Source organism: Pecten maximus, chromosome 7, assembly GCF_902652985.1.
Source record: "Pecten maximus chromosome 7, xPecMax1.1, whole genome shotgun sequence".
Lineage (NCBI taxonomy): Eukaryota > Metazoa > Mollusca > Bivalvia > Pectinida > Pectinidae > Pecten > Pecten maximus.
In genome coordinates this window covers 23,669,579-23,693,198 of record NC_047021.1, presented here as the reverse complement: position 1 = coordinate 23,693,198, position 23,620 = coordinate 23,669,579, and the positions used below count along the sequence as shown (strand labels likewise).

The 23,620-nt window shown below is 38.9% G+C and overlaps 1 protein-coding gene across 1 annotated transcript; it reads right to left on the bottom strand.

Moving 5' to 3' along the window:
• Nucleotides 1-207: 207 nt before the first annotated feature.
• On the bottom strand, nucleotides 208-14,338 carry LOC117330302. The gene is given in 3 exon segments (XM_033888493.1): nucleotides 208-3,413; nucleotides 3,415-4,012; nucleotides 13,882-14,338. Coding segments are annotated over 3 exon segments (1,290 nt in total). The 5' UTR covers nucleotides 14,067-14,338; the 3' UTR covers nucleotides 208-2,906.
• Nucleotides 14,339-23,620: the final 9,282 nt, after the last annotated feature.

Below are 23,620 nucleotides of genomic sequence, written 5' to 3'. Positions count from 1 at the left end.
GACAGACAATCGTAACTCAGACAGACAATCATAACTCGGACAGACAATCATAACTCGGACAGACAATCATAACTCAGACAGACAATCATAACTCAGACAGACAATCGTAACTCAGACAGACATTCATAACTCAGACAATCATAACTCAAACACTCAGACAGACACTCATTAAGAGATTAATGGTAAAAGAAAGAACAAACTATGACATCTCTAAAAGTAACAAAAACTTTTAATTTCAAGTTCAATATAACAAAAGTTGGAAAAAATAAAGTCATTTCATGCTAATCAAGGTTTATTTATTACTATTTATATAATTATAATTAAACATGTAATTACAGGAGTACTCGGTTATTCCATTCCTGTATACAGGTAGGATGTTTAACAAGTACATTTAGCTCCTCCCACCGAAGGTAGTAATTGCATGTGCACGTTTTTACCGTGCTCCCATACACGTGTAATGACAATTACATGTACACGTGATCATCGAACTCTTCCTACACGTGTAATGATAATTACATGTACACGTGGCCATCGAACTCTTCATACACGTATAATGACAATTAAATGTACACGTGATCATCGAACTCTTCATACACGTGTAATTACAATTACATGTACACGTGATCATCGAACTCTTCATACACGTATAATGACATTTAAATGTACACGTGATCATCGAACTCTTCATACACGTGTAATGACAATTACATGTACACGTGATCATCGAACTCTTCATACACGTGTAATGACAATTACATGTACAAGTGGTAATCGCCCTATCAACATACATGTGTATTGCCAATTACGTGAACACGTGGTAATCGGTCACTTCACAAGCACGTGTAACGATAATTATACACGTGGCCACTTCATATAAACGTGCAATGATTATTACATTTACACATGGCTATCGCGTACTTCGCTTACATGTACATGTATACACTTGTATATAGGTGTGATGACATACATATTTCACACGTAAAGGGATGTATATTACCCGTGTATCGAGGAGTGTTTACACTTGTAATGACGTGTATTACACGTGAAAAGGGACGTTTATTATACATGTCACGAGGTGTGTTTTTTACGTTTAACGGGACATGTTTTACACGTGCTTGACCTTCAAGGTGAGGACTATAATACATAACAGGCTTTTTTATCACAGGTTGATCAATAAAAAAAAACAAGAATTAATCTTAACTATGCAACAGTTTGATGGGCTTCAGCCCTAGCACAGTTTACAGAACTTCAAACAAAAACAACAATAAAAAGGAAAACAAAACCAGGCATTTGATTAAGGTATTTCTACTGGCCACTTGTCAGAGTACAACTTTATGTCGCGAGTTTCACTATTTCCTCGGATGGTAGCAGTTTTATAAAATCCTCGATACTCAGGGGGTTACGCTCACTTTCCCTACACATAGAGAAAGTGAACGAAACGATCGTGTATAAAGGACATGAACAATCCGTAACTTCCGAATTTCTGGTGAATGGTATGATGTCATATTGAGTTTGATTATAAGATGTTCAAAATAATACAGATTATCACAACTGCCCCAACTTAGTCTGGGGCAAAGTCTTCAATGAACTCCCTCAAATGACCGATGTCTTGGAAATACCTTAAAATTGCTCCAGTAAGCACCCCACAGTATAACCAAATTCGCGATGATAGAGTAAAGGTAATATGGAGGAAATCTGGTCTTATATCAGCAGTATACAGTTACAAACGTTCATCACAATGGACTCAATTCAAACATAAATGTACAGGGAAATACTAGTCTTTATGAACTATCACTTAAATATCAGTCTGCATAATATAAGGTTATCTGAACAAAACAAAAAAAAGAAAGATTTTTCCATCTACCTTGTCCAGCAAAGGTAAAAGGGACAGTACCTCACGAGAAAACACATTAATTGACTAATTTGCCAGACGGATTTCCCTTAATTATACCCCGGACCGTTTCAAACATGTTTTGTCAAAACAAATTCGTTCCATGTTTTAAGATATCTTTTTACACATTGTAGAATTTATATTACACGTCCTCAAGTCCTTTCTTTCAAATCAACAATTCTTTTCAGCTCACGAACCGACCGGATCTTTCTCTCTAACACTAGTACCAACGAGTTCTCGAACAAAAAAAGACCCGATCTCTCTAATCCTCAAGACAACAAGGAGTTTTCTGCTGACATTTCTCTCGAACCCTCGGAAAAAACAAGGACTTTCTTTCGAACCAATAAATCTCTCCCACCAAGAAGCCGTCCTCCGGAAGTATTGTTATTCAGTTTAAGGATTTAAAATTCAACAGCTTGTTAATGGGTTGTTTGATGTATCATCTTTAAGTAATGTATATCTTCATTCGCCGAGTGTTAAATTAATCCAGAAAACGTCTGACAATACATCTTATAAAACATATACTTCACTCTCAAGACTCATATGATAATGACTGTACTCTCAATCTACACAATATTTCTGACGATTCATCCACGCTACACTCTTACTCCTCATTAGCGACGTCTACACAAGACAAATGAACATGTGAATACAATACACTGACACTAAATCAAGACAAAATTCTTCTTTGTCGGAAAACATATCATTTTGTTACTATACCAAACATCGTTAGTAGCTCCAACATCACAGTGTGTGTCAATCTGGTTCTGAGAATGGATCCGTATTGACGGATGCCAGTGGAAACACCGGCATATATATCACAAAAGTAGAGATATCGAGTCCATTTTGTAGGTCCTATGACGACAAAATTCTAGATCTCCTGACACTCACACTTACTGTTGTGGACACAACATTTGTGTTTTTATTGTAAACGATGACCAAGTAAGATATGTATACAGCATTATCACCGGCTTTATAAGTCGTCACCTCGAGTGTTGTTATTCCTGGGGAGGATTTATAGTTCGCTAATGGTCTCCTCTATGTCGTCCCGGAGTTGTCGCCTGTGGTCCAGCAACTGCCGCAACTCAGTGGCGACCTGACCCAACCTCCTTCCCAGGTCACGTACTTCGTCTAACTGTTCCTGGCGCCTGCGCTCTCGTTGGTCTTGGAAGGCGGCGATATCATTGCGCCCTCTGTCTAACTCAGACGAAAACGTGGTCATGAGAGAGTCTAATCTGTTCCTACTTTCTCGGAGGCGTTCGCGAATATTTCTATTGTTAGGATTGTCTTGTTCTTCTCTATTCCTAGCCCGTAGTCGGCTAGCATTCGTGGAACCCTGGGGTCGGGTGTCAGAGTTGGAATTTCTGGTTGACGAGGTAGTGTTTCTGGAGGAAGAAGTGGCATTGCTTCTGGTGGTAGCGGTTGGTTGTCTGGAAGAAGACTGAGCATGGCCGACAATGTTCGGCAGGGTTGGTAGACGACGGGTTTGGGACCCGGATGGACGCGGAGCAGAGGGAGGATGCTGGAGTTCTTGGAGTGGACAAAGAACTTGTAGGATTATCAGAGTTAGTTGCCACTCTTACATTTCGGCGTGCTATAGAGCGCGTGTGACCTACACCAGATGGCGCCCGCTGTTCTGTCGATCTTGACAGCAGACGACCTTGTGAGGTAGATGTTACATTGTTCGTTTCCGCTGTCGGCCGTATTAACAGACGACCGTTGGATGACGTTGTTTCGTTATCGTCTCTGATATTATAATTGTCCGTGGTTGAGGGTGCAGCGTCTACCAATTGTGGAAGGTCATTTTCACGGAACATTTGAGCTTCCCTGTTGCTTGGTCGGTACGGCAGACCCGTTTCTGTATACGTTGTATGTTGGTGTATCCCTAAATTCTTCAGAGGACCTTTCCATTTGCAGCTTTTAACCAGACACTTAACGGTCTTGGACCCTATTCTCTCAGCAAGTTCCCTACATCTGATGTAAGAATCCGGCATGCGCACACGACATACCGGACACTTGCTGTGGTTTTCTGCGTAGCCGCTTGTTGTCCATACAAATATACACGGGTAGCAGTATTTGTGGTTGTTAATACACATCCGCGGATCCTTCAGCACTTGGTAACTGAAAATAATAATAAAAAAGAAATACACTGTCAGAAAGGAAACTTTTAATCGGTTACTTCTATAGAGCTCTGATTTTGTTAAGTATTAGACGCACTTATCCTACTTCGAGTATTTAGTGGTAGTCCTGGCTTATTCAGTGGTAGTCCTGGCTTATTTAGTGGTAGTCCTGACTTATTTAGTGGTAGTCCTGGCTTATTTAGTGGTAGTCCTGACTAATTTAGTGGTAGTGCTGGCTATTTAGTGGTAGTTCTGACTTATTTAGTGGTAGTCCTGACTTATTTAGTGGTAGTCCTGACTTATTTAGTGGTAGTCCTGGCTTATTTAGTGGTAGTCCTGGCTTATTTAGTGGTAGTCCTGGCTTATTTTGTGGTAGTCCTGACTTATTTAGGGGTAGTCCTGGCTATTTAGTGGTAGTCCTGACTTATTTAGTGGTAGTCCTGACTTATTTAGTGGTAGTCCTGGCTTTTTTAGTGGTAGTCCTGACTTATTTAGTGGTAGTCCTGGCTTATTTAGTGGTAGTCCTGACTTATTTAGTGGTAGTCCTGACTTATTTATTGGTAGTTCTGGCTTATTTTGTGGTAGTCCTGACTTATTTAGTGGTAGTCCTGGCTTATTTAGTGGTAGTCCTGACTTATTTAGTGGTAGTCCTGACTTATTTAGTGGTAGTCCTGACTTATTTAGTGGTAGTCCTTGCTATTTAGTGGTAGTCCTGGCTTATCTAAAGGTAGTCCTGGCTTATTCAGTGGTAGTCCTGACTTATTTAGTGGTAGTCCTGACTTATTTAGTGGTAGTCCTGACTTATTTAGTGGTAGTCCTGGCTTATTTAGTGGTAGTCCTGACTTATTTAGTGGTAGTCATGGCTTATTTAGTGGTAGTCCTGGCTTATTTAGTGGTAGTCCTGACTTATTTAGTGGTAGTCCTGGCTTATTTAGTGGTAGTCCTGACTTATTTAGTGGTAGTCCTGGCTTATTTAGTGGTAGTCCTGGCTATTTAGTGGTAGTCCTGGCTATTTAGTGGTAGTCCTGGCTGATTTAGTGGTAGTCCTGACTTATTAAGTGGTAGTACTGACTTATTTAGTGGTAGTCCTGACTTATTTAGTGGTAGTCCTGGCTTATTTAGTGGTAGTCCTGCCTTATTTAGTGGTAGTCCTGGCTTATTTAGTGGTAGTCCTGACTTATTTAGTGGTAGTCCTGGCTTACTTAGTGGTAGTCCTGACTTATTTAGTGGTAGTCCTGACTTATTTAGTGGTAGTCCTGACTTATTTAGTGGTAGTACTGACTTATTTAGTGGTAGTCCTGGCTTATTTTGTGGTAGTCCTGGCTTATTTAATGGTAGTCCTGGCTTATTTAGTGGTAGTCCTGCCTTATTTGATGGTAGTCCTGACTTATTTAGTGGTAGTCCTGACTTATTTAGTGGTAGTCCTGGCTTATATTCTGGTAGTCCTGGCTTATTTAGTGGTAGTCCTGACTTATTTAGTGGTAGTCCTGACTTATTTAGTGGTAGTCCTGACTTATTTAGTGGTAGTCCTGGCTTATTTAGTGGTAGTCCTGGCTTATTTAGAGGTAGTCCTGGCTTATTTAGTGGTAGTCCTGACTTATTTAGTGGTAGTCCTGGCTTATTTAATGGTAGTCCTGACTTATTTAGTGGAAGTCTTGGTTTATTTAGTGGTAGTCCTGGCTTATTTAGTGGTAGTCCTGACTTATTTAGTGGTAGTCCTGGCTTATTTAGTGGTAGTCCTGACTTATTTAGTGGTAGTCCTGGCTTATCTAGTGGTAGTCCTGGCTTATTTAGTGGTAGTCCTGGCTTATTTAGTGGTAGTCCTGGCTTATTTAGTGGTAGACCTGGCTTATTTAGTGGTAGTCCTGGCTTATTTAGTGGTAGTCCTGGCTATTTAGTGGTAGTCCTGACTTATTTAGTGGTAGTCCTGACTTATTTAGTGGTAGTCCAGACTTATTTAGTGGTAGTCCTAACTTATTTAGTGGTAGGTCTTGCTTATTTAGTGGTATGTCTGGATTATATCGTGGTAGGTTTGACTTATTAAGTGGTGGGCATGACTTATTACGTTATAGGTTTGCCTTATTTAGTGGTAGTCCTGACTTATTTAGTGGTGGGCATGACTTATCTAGTGGTACGTGTGACTTATTCAGCGGTAGGTCTGACTTATCTAGTGGTACGTGTGACTTATTCAGCGGTAGGTCTGACTTATTTAGTGGTACGTCTGACTTATTTAGATAAAGGCCTGGCTTATTTATATGTAGGCCTGACTTATCTAGTGTAGGTGAACGTTTAGAGGTGGTGCATTAGGCGTAAGTTGCGTTTTGTAACAAAGATAAGACTTCGGTATGTAAACAAAACTACACACGGTACCTGCTATTTATCTGCCCGTTAATGACCCTGTGTATTAGTAATCGATATATTTATATCTACACCACGCTGAATTCGTTATACACACTCGGGGTTGTGTATTGAATGTTGGATATAGTAAACGACTTGACTTTAGGCTGATACATGTAAGCTTAAATTCAATGATATGCACTGAAATTATATCGTCGGTACTGTGCATACCTACCCTAACGTAAAACATCTTACTCGCTAACTGTATCTAGTACCCCTATGTATTACAGCTTACTCACTAACTGTAACTAGTACCCCGTATGTATAACAGCTTACTAGCTAACTGTATCTAGTACCCCGCATGTATAACAGCTTACTCGCTAACTGTATCTAGTACCCCTATGTATTACAGCTTACTCACTAACTGTATCTAGTACCCCTATGTATAACATCTTACTCGCTAACTGTATCTAGTACCCTTTGTATAACAGCTTACTCGCTAACTGTATCTATTACTTGCTAACTGTATCTAGTACCCTTTGTATAACAGCTTACTCGCTAACTGTATCTAGTACCCCTATGTATAACAGCTTACTCGCTAACTGTATCTAGTACCCCTATCTATAACAGCTTACTCGCTAACTGTATCTAGTACCCCTATGTATTACAGCTTACTCGCTAACTGTATTTAGTACCCCTATGTATAACAGCTTACTCGCTAACTGTATCTAGTACCCGTATGTATTACAGCTTACTCGCTAACTGTATCTAGTACCCCTTTGTATAACAGCTTACTCGCTAACTGTATCTAGTACCCCTTTGTATAACAGCTTACTCGCTAACTGTATCTAGTACCCCTATGTATTACAGCTTACTCGCTAACTGTATCTTACATTATACATGCCCATTGTAGAGTGACGTGTTAGTACTGTTTGTTTATATCATAACTCAGTATATGGGAGTTTCGATTGATTTTAACACGTAGATGTCATCTAAGCACACCAGATAAAAAGGAGTGTAAATTACTTCATAAATGCTATCAGTGCTAAACAAAAACTGCCATTATAAAGTTGTTCTATGCAATATTGAACCGGCTACGAGTCCTTGATCAGCGTCAGATTAAATGCACTAGATGGTCGTGGACTACACTACACCTACAGCTCCGTAATAATTAATGTGTTGTTGGTGTCACCTATACAGGACGGCGGTTTACGTGTTTCAGAACGAATCGATATAAGAGAACTGTTTAGTCTTTAGACCGTCTCATGATGATGATTGGTGTAAACTTTGATTCATGTGAAACACTATACAGATATATATAAAGCAAATCTTCACAGTCACTCGGGGATCTTTACAAATTTCTGTTACACAAACGTAATTAAGGGGGTCTATATAGATCACATAGTTTACCCTTACCCAGGGGTCTATATAGATCACATAATTTACCCTTACTCAGGGGTCTATATAGATCACATAGTTTACCCTTACTCAGGGGTCTATATAGATCACATAGTTTACCCTTACCCCGGGGTCTATATAGATCACATAGTCTACCCTTACTCAGGGGTCTATATAGATTACATAGTTTATCCTTACTCAGGGGTCTATATAGATCACATAGTTTACCCTTACTCAGGGGTCTATATAGATCACATAGTTTACCCTTACCCCGGGGTCTATATAGATCACATAGTCTACCCTTACTCAGGGGTCTATATAGATTACATAGTTTATCCTTACTCAGGGGTCTATATAGATCACATAGTTTACCCTTACCCAGGGGTCTATATAGATCACATAGTTTATCCTTACTCAGGGGTCTATATAGATCACATAGTCTACCCTTACTCAGGGGTCTATATAGATCACACAGAGTTAAACCTTACCCAGGGGTCTATATAGATTACATAGTCTACCCTTACCCCGGGGTCTATATAGATTACATAGTTTACCCTTACTCAGGGGTCTATATAGATTACATAGTTTACCCTTACTCAGGGGTCTATATAGATTACATAGTTTACCCTTACTCAGGGGTCTATATAGATCACATAGTTTACCCTTACTCAGGGGTCTATATAGATCACAATGTTTACCCTTACTCAGGGGTCTATATAGATCACATAGTTTACCCTTACCCCGGGGTCTATATAGATCACAATGTTTACCCTTACTCAGAGGTCTATATAGATCACATAGTTTACCCTTACCCAGGGGTCTATATAGATCACATAGTTTACCCTTACTCAGGGGTCTATATAGATCACATAGTTTACCCTTACTCAGGGGTCTATATAGATCACATAGTTTACCCTTACTCAGGGGTCTATATAGATCACATAGTTTACCCTTACTCAGGGGTCTATATAGATCACATAGTCTACCCTTACTCAGGGGTCTATATAGATCACACAGAGTTAAACCTTACCCCGGGGTCTATATAGATCACATAGTTTACCCTTACCCCGGGGTCTATATAGATCACATAGTCTACCCTTACTCAGAGGTCTATATAGATCACATAGTTTACCCTTACCCCGGGGTCTATATAGATCACATAGTTTACCCTTACTCAGGGGTCTATATAGATCACATAGTTTACCCTTACCCAGGGGTCTATATAGATCACATAGTTTACCCTTACTCAGGGGTCTATATAGATCACATAGTTTACCCTTACACAGGGGTCTATATAGATCACATAGTTTACCCTTACTCAGGGGTCTATATAGATCACATAGTTTACCCTTACTCATGGGTCTATATAGATCACATAGTCTACCCTTACTCAGGGGTCTATATAGATCACATAGTCTACCCTTACTCAGGGGTCTATATAGATCACATAGTTTACCCTTACTCAGGGGTCTATATAGATCACATAGTCTACCCTTACTCAGGGGTCTATATAGATTACAATGTTTACCCTTACTCAGGGGTCTATATAGATTACAATGTTTACCCTTACTCAGGGGTCTATATAGATTACATAGTCTACCCTTACTCAGGGGTCTATATAGATCACATAGTCTACCCTTACTCAGGGGTCTATATAGATTACATAGTTTACCCTTACTCAGGGGTCTATATAGATCACATAGTCTACCCTTACTCAGGGGTCTATATAGATCACATAGTCTACCCTTACTCAGGGGTCTATATAGATTACATAGTTTACCCTTACTCAGGGGTCCCCCCCCCCCCCCCCCCACCTTTCCCCGGGGTCAAAATAGATCACACAAAGCCCCCTTTCCCCGGGGTCAAAATAGATCACACAAAGTTCCCCTTCCCCGGGGTCTAAATAGATCACACAAAGTTCCCACTTCCCCGGGGTCTAAATAGATCACACAAAGTTCCCCTTCCCCGGGGTCTAAATAGATCACACAAAGTTCCCCTTCCCCGGGGTGTAAATAGATCACACAGTTCATCCTTATCCCGGGGTCTATATTGACCACACGATCTTTCCTTGGGGTCTGTATTGATCATATATAGTTCATATTTACCCCGGAGTATTACAGATCACACACCGATCACCTTTACCCCGGGTCTCTATAGATCACACACTGATCGCCTTTACCCCAGAGTATTACAGATCCCACGACGATCACCTTTACCCCGGGGTATTACAGATCACACACCGATCACCTTTACCCCAGAGTATTACAGATCACACACCGATCACCTTTACCCCGGAGTATTACAGATCACACACAGATCACCTTTACCCCGGAGTATCACAGATCACACACCGATCACCTTTACCCCGGGGTATTACAGATCACACACCGATCACCTTTACCCAGAGTATTACAGATCACACACCGATCACCTTTACCCCGGAGTATTACAGATCACACACCGATCACCTTTACCCCGGGGTATTACAGATCACACACCGATCACCTTTACCCCGGAGTATTACAGATCACACACCGATCACCTTTACCCCGGAGTATTACAGATCACACACAGATCACACACCGATCACCTTTACCCCGGAGTATTACAGATCACACACCGATCACCTTTACCCAGAGTATTACAGATCACACACCGATCACTTTACCCGGAGTATACAGACACACCGATCACCTTTACCCCGGAGTATTACAGATCACACACCGATCACCTTTACCCCGGGGTATTACAGATCACACACCGATCACCTTTACCCCGGAGTATTACAGATCCCACACCGATCACCTTTACCCCGGAGTATTACAGATCACACACCGATCACCTTTACCCCGGAGTATCACAGATCACACACAGATCACCTTTACCCCGGGGTATTACAGATCACACACCGATCACCTTTACCCCGGAGTATTACAGATCACACACCGATCATCTTTACCCCGGAGAATTACAGATCACACACCGATCACCTTTACCCTGGAGTATTACAGATCACACACAGATCACCTTTACCCCGGAGTATTACAGATCACACACCGATCACCTTTACCCTGGAGTATTACAGATCACACACCGATCACCTTTACCCTGGAGTATTACAGATCACACACCGATCACCTTTACCCCGGAGAATTACAGATCACACACAGATCACCTTTACCCCGGAGAATTACAGATCACACACCGATCACCTTTACCCCGGAGAATTACAGATCACACACAGATCACCTTTACCCCGGAGTATTACAGATCACACACAGATCACACACCGATCACCTTTACCCCGGAGTATTACAGATCACACACCGATCACCTTTACCCCGGAGTATTACAGATCACACACCGATCACCTTTACCCCGGAGTATTACAGATCACACACCGATCACCTTTACCCCGGGGTATTACAGATCACACACCGATCACCTTTACCCCGGAGTATTACAGATCACACACCGATCACCTTTACCCCGGAGTATTACAGATCACACACCGATCACCTTTACCCCGGAGTATCACAGATCACACACAGATCACCTTTACCCCGGATAATTACAGATCACACACCGATCACCTTTACCCCGGAGTATTACAGATCACACACCGATCATCTTTACCCCGGAGAATTACAGATCACACACCGATCACCTTTACCCTGGAGTATTACAGATCACACACAGATCACCTTTACCCCGGAGTATTACAGATCACACACCGATCACCTTTACCCTGGAGTATTACAGATCACACACCGATCACCTTTACCCTGGAGTATTACAGATCACACACCGATCACCTTTACCCCGGAGAATTACAGATCACACACAGATCACCTTTACCCCGGAGAATTACAGATCACACACCGATCACCTTTACCCCGGAGAATTACAGATCACACACAGATCACCTTTACCCCGGAGTATTACAGATCACACACAAATCACCTTTACCCCGGAGAATTACAGATCACACACCGATCACCTTTACCCTGGAGTATTACAGATCACACACAGATCACACACAGATCACCTTTACCCCGGGGTATTACAGATCACACACCGATCACCTTTACCCCAGAGTATTACAGATCACACACAGATCACCTTTACCCCGGGGTATTACAGATCACACACTGATCACCTTTACCCCGGAGTATTACAGATCACACACAGATCACCTTTACCCCGGGGTATTACAGATCACACACTGATCACCTTTACCCAAGAGTATTACAGATCACACACCGATCACCTTTACCCCGGAGTATTACAGATCACACACTGATCACCTTTACCCAAGAGTATTACAGATCACACACCGATCACCTTTACCCCGGGTCTCTATAGATCACACACCGATCACCTTTACCCCGGGTCTCTGTAGATCACACACAATTCATCCTCACCCGGGGTCTATGCAGATCATACAATGTTCATCCTTACCCCGTGGTTAATATAGATCACATATTGTTCATTCTTACCCCGGCGTCTACATGTAGATCAAACACAGGTGACACAGCTCACACTAACCACTGGGTCTATATACATATAGATCTCACATAGTTCATCATTCCCGGGGTGGTGTCTATTAGATCACACATAATTAATCATCACCACGGGGTCTATATAAGATAACACAAAGTTCACCCATACCCCAGGGTCTATATAGATAACATAAAGTTCACCCTTACCCCGGGGTCTATATAGACAACAATGTTCAACCTTACCCCGGGGTCTATATAGATAACAAAAAGTTCACCCTTACCTCGTGGTCTATAGATAACACAAAGTTCATCCTTACCCCGGGGTCAATATAGATAACATAAAGTTCATCCTTACCCCGGGGTCTATATAGATCACATAAAGTTCACCCATACCCCAGGGTCTATATAGATAACATAAAGTTCACCCTTACCCCGGGGTCTATAGATAACACAAAGTTCACCCTTACCCCGGGGTCTATATAGACAACAATGTTCAGCCTTACCTCGGGGTCTATATAGATAACATAAAGTTCAGCCTTACCCCGGGGTCTATATAGATAACATAAAGTTCACCCTTACCTCGGGGTCTATAGATAACACAAAGTTCATCCTTACCCCGGGGTCTATATAGATAACAAAAAGTTTACCCTTACCCCGAGGTCTATATAGATAACACAAAGTTCATCCATACCCCGGGGTCTATTTAGATAACACAAACTTCATCCTTACCCCGGGGTCTATAGATAACACAAAGTTCATCCTTACCCCGGGGTCTATATAGATAACAAAAAGTTTACCCTTACCCCGAGGTCTATATAGATAACACAAAGTTCATCCATACCCCGGGGTCTATTTAGATAACACAAAGTTCATCCTTACCCCGGGGTCTATATAGATAACAAAAAGTTTACCCTTACCCCGAGGTCTATATAGATAACACAAAGTTCATCCTTACCCCGGGGTCTATTTAGATAACACAAAGTTCACCCAGACCCCGGGGTCTATATAGATAACACAAACTTCATCTATACCCCGGGGTCTATATAGATAACACAAACTTCATCCTTACCCCGGGGTCTATTTAGATAACACAAAGTTCACCCATACCCCGGGGTCTATTTAGATAACACAAAGTTCACCCAGACCCCGGGCTCTATATAGATAACACAAACTTCATCCTTACCCCGGGCCCGGGGTCTATTTAGATAACAAAGTTCACCCAGACCCCGGGGTCTATTTAGATAACATAAAGTTCACCCAGACCCCGGGGTCTATTTAGATAACACAATGTTCACCCAGACCCCAGGGTCTATAGAGATAACATAAAGTTCCTTCATACCCCGGGATCAATATAGATAACACAAACGTGGTCTATTTAGATAACACAAAGTTCACCCAGACCCCAGGGTCTATATAGATAACACAAAGTTCATCCAGACCCCAGGGTCTATATAGATCACACTGAATATTCATATTTATATCGGGATCTATATAGATAACACAAACTTCACCCTTCCCGAGGTCTATATGAATCGTATTTTACGTGTACTCCCGCATGTTTGTAATGTATATTTTTGTACATACATATGTCCATTTAAACTTTTTAAACTCCTATTAGTTCAAGTTAACCTACCAGATGGAACATTCGAATTCCTCTTTCTCCTCTTCCGTTAGGTCGACGAATATGTTGTCTGGGTGACCACCTGGTTTTACTGTTGTTTTCCGGTGGTTGGAGAGATTGAGCATAATCTCCAGCAGGGCAATCAGAGGTTGGACGTCCGACATCTTGATATTTATATATATATATCCCTGAAGCATTAAATGTCAATAAGATCCAATCGACCTGTGGGTACGTGTAATTCCTCTATACCGTGTGTGCATGTAGGTCCACTAACGGTCAGTCCCCATGTTTAGCCCGTTTACACGCAATGTGGTGTAAATATGTACACCACCAGCTTTCACTTACTCCCCAGTCAAACGATTGTCCAGTTCCATACCGCCATTACTGGAAGGTAATCCGTCCCAGGCAGATTGGCTCAGGGCCAGAGCGTCCGTGGTTGCCTACCACAGGGAAGCGCCATCTAGCGACGGTGTTCCGAAACACACAGGTAAACTGATCTCACTACTGGCGGACTAAATAATGGATTGGTTCCGCTCTCAGCCGTGACGAAACGCTAACCATAATTATGAACAGGTAAGATATGTAGGTCACGCGGCATGTCTGCTTTACTGTACAATGTACGGTACAAATTAAATGTTACGTCAGCAGCACCAGCACTTCACCGGATACTTTACACCATAATATCTCTTAATGTTAAATCAAGTCAGACAGAGGAAACATACGAACATCACAATAAATCAGGATTATCGACACTTATACAGTACACATCGGTAAGACAGGCCATGGAAATAACACATTATCACAGAATACACAAAGTTTATTGGAAATAATCGATTGTATAGCACACACAATTAATGATACAGTACAACATCAGTATCGTTTTGCACTTATTGATAACACCGGAGACTTGTATATCAGGTATACATGTATACGTCTCTGATAACACTAATTGATACAATCCTACATTGTGTAATTAATAAGCTGACAAAAACAAGCTTACACCGGTACATTATCATTAGCGCTTTTTGATAACAAACCGATTCGCGCTAAATGACAACATACCAATTAGCGCTAATTGACAATACACCAAGAAGCGCTAATTGACAACAAACAGCGTTAAATGAAAACACCAATAAGCGTTAAATGACAACACACTTAATGATATCAGACGGTGATTTAATAACATTTATTTTTTATAAGTTTAAACTATTATGTGATGAGGTCGTTCAACAAATAAAACCCCAGGTTGTTTATGCGGGAGATCAAAGTATTATGTACCGTATACATTACACTTATAATCAAAGGGAGATAATTCAAAATTAAAACGCTAGTACTTTCTGTTACATTTGTACTTGTGACGAATCTAAAAGCAAATCTTTGGAAATAGATGAGTGTCTTATAATTTGTCCTCCTGATTGGTACACTATATACGTTGATGCTGCACACTTCATAATATAATATTTTTGAAAAGAGAATTAAATAAATAAAGAAAAGATAATTAAATAAATAAAGAAGAGAAATCCTAGTGAGGTTCGTCAGTTACAGAGGTAGGGCTGATATTTTTGATGATAAAACAGCACCTCACAGGAATCCAACAGTTGCGTTTTAAAACAAGGCTAAAATGGTCAAAACTATTTTATAATGCAAATGGTGAATGAGATTGACATTCAGAAATTCTTAAACCTGGGTATGAATATTGTTTAATCTGTATCCTCTCCTACACTACAACTGCTGATATTGATAAATCTTCTCGTGGTAAAACATATGTAGTATTTAAACATCAGTTCCAGATTGAAAAATATTTAACTCTGCTTAAACAAAAAGATAGAATAACAATATGTAAATTCAGAACTAGTAATATATTTCTTCCGGTAGAGACAGGGCGATGGACCGGAACGTCTCGTGAAAATAGGATTTGTCCGCTATGATTTACTGGAGTTGGATGCGAGAATCATTATTTATTTTTATGTTCAAATATATATGTAAATCAAATTCGCAGAAAGTATATACCTAGTTATTATACATGTAACCCATCTATTCATAAAATGAAAGGATTGTTATCATTATGCAATATTAGAGTATTATCAAATCTATCTATGTTCATCCGATTACTAGAAAGACATCTAAAAAAATAATATGTGAATTTCAAACATCAAATTGTAAAATATATATAATGTATATTGTAAAAATATTCAAATGATATGTTTTAAAACATACATGTTATAAAAGTACTATTGTATGGTTAAATATACTATTCTGTATTGAGCGAACGTTTTATGCAGTGTATACTACAAACTTTGTCTCAATGCATGTGCTTCACTATTCTGTACAGAATATTATACATAGAGGATATCTAACAGTGTCTTCAGTAATACCAAATATATTTCACGAGTGGGCTAATATTTTGATATTTTTCACGAGTGCGCAGCACGAGTGAAAAATATCAAAATATTAGCAACACGAGTGAAATATATTTGGTATTACTGAAGACACTGTTAGATATTCTGTTTATTACATTTTTTATCAACGAAAACCCTACCCCGTATGCTAACTAGGCCTAATGTAAACATAAAAAGTAGTTTCCCCTGTCCAGGTGCTGACATTTATGTCGGGCTTTCTGATTGGTCAATTATTTTGCTATTTTCTAATCATTGATTTGATTGGTCAAATCAGCAAAAGTGATATTTTTCATCACTTTTATAGAATGAATAATTTTTGATATTTCACTGGTAAAAATGTAATAAATTGTATTATGCTGTTGTAATTTTTGTTGACCTCTTGTCGCACATAATAGTGTGCCTGAGTGCTAATAAAGATCTCTCTCTCACACAACGAGCGAAAACTGCTCGTCTCGCGCAGCTTAAGCTTGATTATTTCACGAAATTGGAGGATAGTGCTGGGTCTTCAATTCAATTCAATTCAATTCTTATATTACTTTCGGCCGTACGGCCTATCAGTCACAAAAACATTGTACATGAAATACATAAATTACAGCATGGCGTATACAACAGTACATAACATATAGAGAATGAGACATCATAACATCAATGATTGGTTTAGTAATTATTTCTTAATTTAGTAGCTTCATGTATATATTTTCCTAGAGAACACAGTTCCTTTACATTTTGTACTCTGAATAGCTGAATTAATTTAAAAAAAACAACTGGGTTATTCCAGTAATAACGCTTGATGTACTTTTTCCTTAAATTTCTATAACTACAATGTATTACATTCAAGAATAAAATGATATTCATCTTCAATTTGTTGTCCTATTATTACACATATTACAAAATCCTCTTAATCTTGGAGTATTATTATATCTACCAGCTTCAATGGCTAAACAATGTGCAGATAGACGTATCTTAGTAAGACAAATTCTAAATCTTTGAGGAATATATTTGGTAAGATAAAAAGGTAGTGTTACAATGTCCACAAGATGTTTATATATATGACATTTTGAGGATGACTCTAATAAATGGTGTAGATGTTGTTGAGCTTGGTCAACAATTCTCTGCTTTATAACTGGCAAAATATTGTCGATATAACTTACATACATTTGCTGGTTTTCCCACACATAACCAAAACCAAGCGAAAAAAGTTCATTTTTAACAAAAGTTACCCAATCAAAACAATTTCTTGTATTACAATTTCTTAAAAATCCATATGCACGATTTAAAATACAATTTCGTGTAGTAATTAACTTAAACCAGTACTTAATTATCCTTAGTTTCCTGTAATATTGTAGTGGAAAACGACCTAGTTCACAATACACCATCGCATTTGAGGTTGATTTTGACACCCATACCTATTCCTGACTGGTGGCAGTCATTAAGTTAAAGACTGCTAGAGGTATCATTGTAATGCTTATATCAGACTTATTATGAACTGTACTAGTTGTCTACGTAAATATTCAATGACACGAACATATCGATACATCATTATATTAATTATATTGTATAAAGTAAATATACCGCTGGTATTTTAATATTAAATATATTGTATAAAGTAAATATACCGCTGGTACTTTAATATTAAATATATTGTATAAAGTAAGTATACCGCTGGTACTTTAATATTAAATATATTGTATAAAGTAAATATACCGCTGGTACTTTAATATTAAATATATTGTATAAAGTAAGTATACCGCTGGTATTTAATGAACCTACTGTGAATATTGTATTTCTTTCTTTAATATTACTGTAGTTTGATTTGCACATCGTAATGCATGTTAAATCAAGCTACACTGTTTGATTTATTTTGTTTAACGTCCTTACAGCCAGGGTCATTTAAGGACGTGCCAGGTTTTGGAGGTGGAGGGGAGCCGGAGTACCCGGATAAAAAACCAACGGCCTATGGTCAGTACTTGCAGCATGCATGTCGGGGCGACCTAACTACTCCCCCATCGCGGCCCCTTCAAGCTAGACTACTACATAGGTTTCCCTGTAAACCACACACGTGTGTAAGAATCATATTACATCTTTGATTTTTATACCATTTGATACGTATCACTCAAACCTATGTGATATTCAGGGGAAGGATGCTACTGCTCATATGTTTATGTATTCACATGACCAATTGATTTGGCTAGCCAAGTTGTCATTTATTCATGAGGCATTGTTGATCAGTATTATCTAAGATATCTTATAAAGTATATATGATATGAAGTGTATAAGATATCTTATATAATTTGGTTAATTACTGGATCATCATTGCTCCATGAATAAATGATAACTTAGCTTGCTACCAATTAATACATATTTTAGATCTGAGCTTAATCATCTTCTGCAGGAATACAGATGGAGCTTTGCCTACATTAAGTATACATCTATCCGCCAAACAAGTAAGTTTATCATTTACGTAAGTTACAATAAATGTACCCGGCTTACTGTACTTCATGACTTTTACAGTTTTGTGTTCTTTTGGTTTTGTTACTTGTACATGTTTTACCAAAGTTTTTTTGTTCGTTCGATTTTGTTACTTTTACATTTTGTGCCATAGTTTTGTGTCCTTTCGATTTTGTTACTTATATAGTTTTGCCATAATTTTGTGTTCTTTTGGTTTTGTTTGCATGCTTCTCTTGGCTTTTCATTACAATGCTTCTACTACTACCACCACGATTGATGCCAATTACTTACAGTATTACCAAACTCTTTAAACACTATCTAAGTTCCGAGAGACTAGTTGGAATGTTATTTATAAACTTATACTGACATACACATACCTACATCAACCTGCTTCTCTCTAAACCCCGTGTTGTTAGTTTTAATCATGATAATGGGAGCACATCCTTTGATATTGGATCAACTAAGACATGTAAACAAAATAGACTAGGTATATCACAAATGAGGAAGCAGGTATGTCACTATCTAGAAATGGAAAATTAACAATCAGGACATTGAAATCCTTACGATTTCATGTATATACAGCGTAGTAGTAAGCTGTCTCTGCTGATTATTTTGTAAGTAGTGATCGAGGTATATGTAAGTGACTGATGTTGAGGAGTTAAAGTGTCCTTGATGTCTAGTTCTACATGGTATATCGGGTCGGCATCATCAGTTAAGTTTTTAAAACATCCTAAGAATATCTATAGTTAAAACTGAAGGACTTTACAAAGTCTTGTTCTGAAAAGCACTTCAATCAACAGTATATGAAAACAAAAACATTTCGGCCCTGAAAGCGACACCGTCTTCCCTATGTGGAAATCTTTTCAACAATAAAACATGCTATCTATCAGAAATTCAAATCAGTTTGTCTTATTTTACATTTATATATCATATTAAGTGTTACTTCAGCGGTGAGGGAGAAATACAAACTTGTAATCAATATCCGTATCTCGTTTGGCACTATTGGGAGTTAGATGATTAGGAGTTGCCTCCCGTCGATTGGCGTTAAGCGGTATCCGATACACAGACCTTAGCTTGGTGTTGAGTTTAATGTCTGAAATATTTCACAAATCGTGTAACCTAGTAAACTCCTTATACATACACGTTTCCTTACAAATAACATACTAAGTCATTTTAATACATAAAAATCCTTGTGTAGCTTTCGGACGTCTTTTAAAACTAATTATTCACCTTTAGAAAGAAACTATTGCAATGTTAAAGAAGGATTGTTTTAGGCCAGTGAAGTTAATAAGAGTTGTCTCCCTTGTATAGACTACATAAGTACTCTAAAACTAGCTAGGTGTCAAGTTCACTTAGCGATAACGATAATAAGAGTGCTTCTGTATGATATAATGATACCGTTAACTCTATATCAGGAGGTCAGTACTATCGCCGTTATCTTAGTGCCCTGCTTTTCACTCAAACTGATAAAGACCGACTTTCCTCCGAGATCTCGAGGAGTTCACGTGACAGGTGTAAACTTGGCTAGACATCAAACTTTACGTGTCATAATATAGAACACACCTAAAATATATATCATCAGGAGGTCATAGTGTCAACACGCGATATAATACAATCCCTCGTACAATTGAACCAACCTCTAACATCCATACCCTTTATAATTCGAATTCGAATTCCCAAGATAAATTATCCCAGATACTCCATATTCATTATCACATATACAATATCAAGGTGTGAATGGATTTCATTCGAAGCTTTGCTTACATCTATTTAATTTATATGAATTTTATATCCGAAAGCTTGCTGCTTGTTATTTTATTTTCCTCATTGTTAGAACAATACTGTCCATATGTTGCTAATTTATGCCCATTCTTGTCGAATGATCACTTCCTCATAATATCGTTACATTACCTTCAAATCAATCTTGCGGACACTTTGCCAAAAGTATGCATCATTGTTAAATATACAGCAACACTAATTTAAGCTTGAATGACATAGGTTTATTCATTATTTGTATTTATGTTACATATATATAACATTGATAACGATACCATTAAGTCGTCATATGATACAGACAACATGACAATGTTATCACATGTATGTCACATGACAAATATCTATTTTGATAATTTGATTAACTTTAGGATTTACTTTCATCGATGTATAATTATAGAACAATCAGGATATATTTGCTGTTGATAGCCATCGGATTAGAACAGTACAATTTATAACCTCTGTATTGTCAAAAATGTAAAAGATAAAAAGTACTGGTATGTAATTGAAAACACACTTGTACCTTTAAAATAAGACGACCTTGAAAATAAGTTAGTCTTTACAAATAAGCTGGTCTTTAAAATAAGTTGGTCTTTGAATAAACAATTAAATCTTAACTATACTTACAGTCTTACAGATATTATATGTACTTAAAGACCATGCTGAAACGAATATGAAAAAAATGGCATATTGGAAGGTGCCAGACAATCCTTTACTTATTTACTTAACATATATTATTCCTTCTTAAATTTCAGGTATATCATACACATGTTATGTTAAAAGCAATACTAATAATTGTTGTACATTTTTGCATATAAACCATAACATAAACTTAACTACTACGCTTCGCATTGATTGAAACACACATTTCGAGATAAGTTTGGCAGGCAACACATGGCTAAATCTAATTAGCTAAAATATCTAATTAGCTAAAATACTATTAATCTAATTAAACTGCATCCATTACCCATCAGCTACTATTATATATGTGTATCGACCTCTCCAGCACCAGATAGTCGGTCATGTAATGTATTAACCTTTCATGGATAGCTCTCTTTGTTTACTGTATTATGCTGTAAAGGACGGATAGGTTAGCTTTGAAAATTAATCTCATAATAAGTCACATGACACTGTTGATTTGGTTCTGTTATATCGATGACAAAAGCTTTGATACCATAAAAATACATCCGTTATGATTTGACCTGGATATTGTTAAGGCACAATGTGATCACGTCAGAAATCATAACAATACTAAAGTCCGGAAATAACCCTGACAAATGGTTAGATACATCAAATATCACAATGGCAATACTTTGAAAAATAAACAAAACAAAACAACAGAAATAATTTAACACATATCAAATTATTTATGTAACACTAATGTTTCCGTTTCTAGTCTTTCTGATGTTGTGTTATCATTTCCAGTTTTGTTACCCAATGAATCACCACTTCTAGTGTTCCTGACATGATCACCACTGCTGGTGTTCTTGAACTTTGATCATCACAGCTAGTGTTACTGACCTTAAATTATCACAGCTGGTGTTCCTGACCTAAGATCATCACTACTGGTGTTCCTGACCTAAGACTAAGATCATCACTACTGGTGTTCCTGACCTTATATCATCACAGCTGGTGTTCCTGACCTTATATCACCACTGCTGGTGTTCCTGACCTGAGATCATCACTACTGGTGTTCCTGACCCGAGATCATCACTACTGGTGTTCCTGACCTTACATCATCACTACTGGTGTTCCTGACCTTATATCACCACTACTGGTGTTCCTGACCTTATATCATCACTGCTGGTGTTCCTGACCTTAAATCGCCTCTGCTGGTGTTCCTGACCTGAGATCACCACTGCTAGTGTTCCTGACCTTATATCATCACTGCTGGTGTTCCTGACCTGAGATCACCACTGCTGGTGTTCCTGACCTGAGATCACCACTACTGGTGTTCCTGACCTAAGATCATTACTACTGGTGTTCCTGACCTTATATCATCACAGCTGGTGTTCCTGACCTTACATCATCACAGCTGGTGTTCCTGACCTTATATCATCACTACTGGTGTTCCTGACCTTATATCATCACTACTGGTGTTACTGACCTTAGATCACCACTACTGGTGTTCCTGACCTTACATCATCACAGCTGGTGTTCCTGACCTTATATCATCACTACTGGTGTTCCTGACCTTATATCATCACTACTGGTGTTCCTGACCTTATATCATCACTACTGGGTTTCCTGACCTTATATCATCACAGCTGGTGTTCCTGACCTTATATCATCACTACTGGGTTTCCTGACCTTATATCATCACTACTGGTGTTACTGACCTTAGATCACCACTACTGGTGTTCCTGACCTTAGATATATCATCACAGCTGGTGTTCCTGACCTTATATCATCACTACTGGGTTTCCTGACCTTATATCATCACTACTGGTGTTACTGACCTTAGATCACCACTACTGGTGTTCCTGACCTCATATCATCACAGCTGGTGTTCCTGACCTTAGATCACCACTGCTGGTGTTCCTGATCTTAGATCACCACTGCTGGTGTTCCTGACCTTATATCATCACAGCTGGTGTTACTGACCTTATATCATCACTACTGGTGTTCCTGACCTGAGATCATAACGGCTGGTGTTCCTGACCTCATATCACCACTGCTGGTGTTCCTGACCTCATATCATCACTACTGGTGTTCCTGACCTGAGATCATAACGGCTGGTGTTACTGACCTTAGATCATCACTACTGGTGTTACTGACCTTATATCACCACTGCTGGTGTTCCTGACCTAAGATCATCACTACTGGTGTTCCTGACCTTATATCATCACAGCTGGTGTTCCTGACCTTATATCACCACTGCTGGTGTTCCTGACCTAAGATCATCACTACTGTTGTTCCTGACCTTATATCATCACAGCTGGTGTTACTGACCTTATATCACCACTGCTGGTGTTCCTGACCTGAGATCATCATTGCTGGTGTTCCTGACCCGAGATCATCACTACTAGTGTTCCTGACCTTATATCATCACTGCTGGTGTTCCTGACCTTAAATCACCACTACTGGTGTTCCTGACCTTATATCACCACAGCTGGTGTTCCTGACCTTAT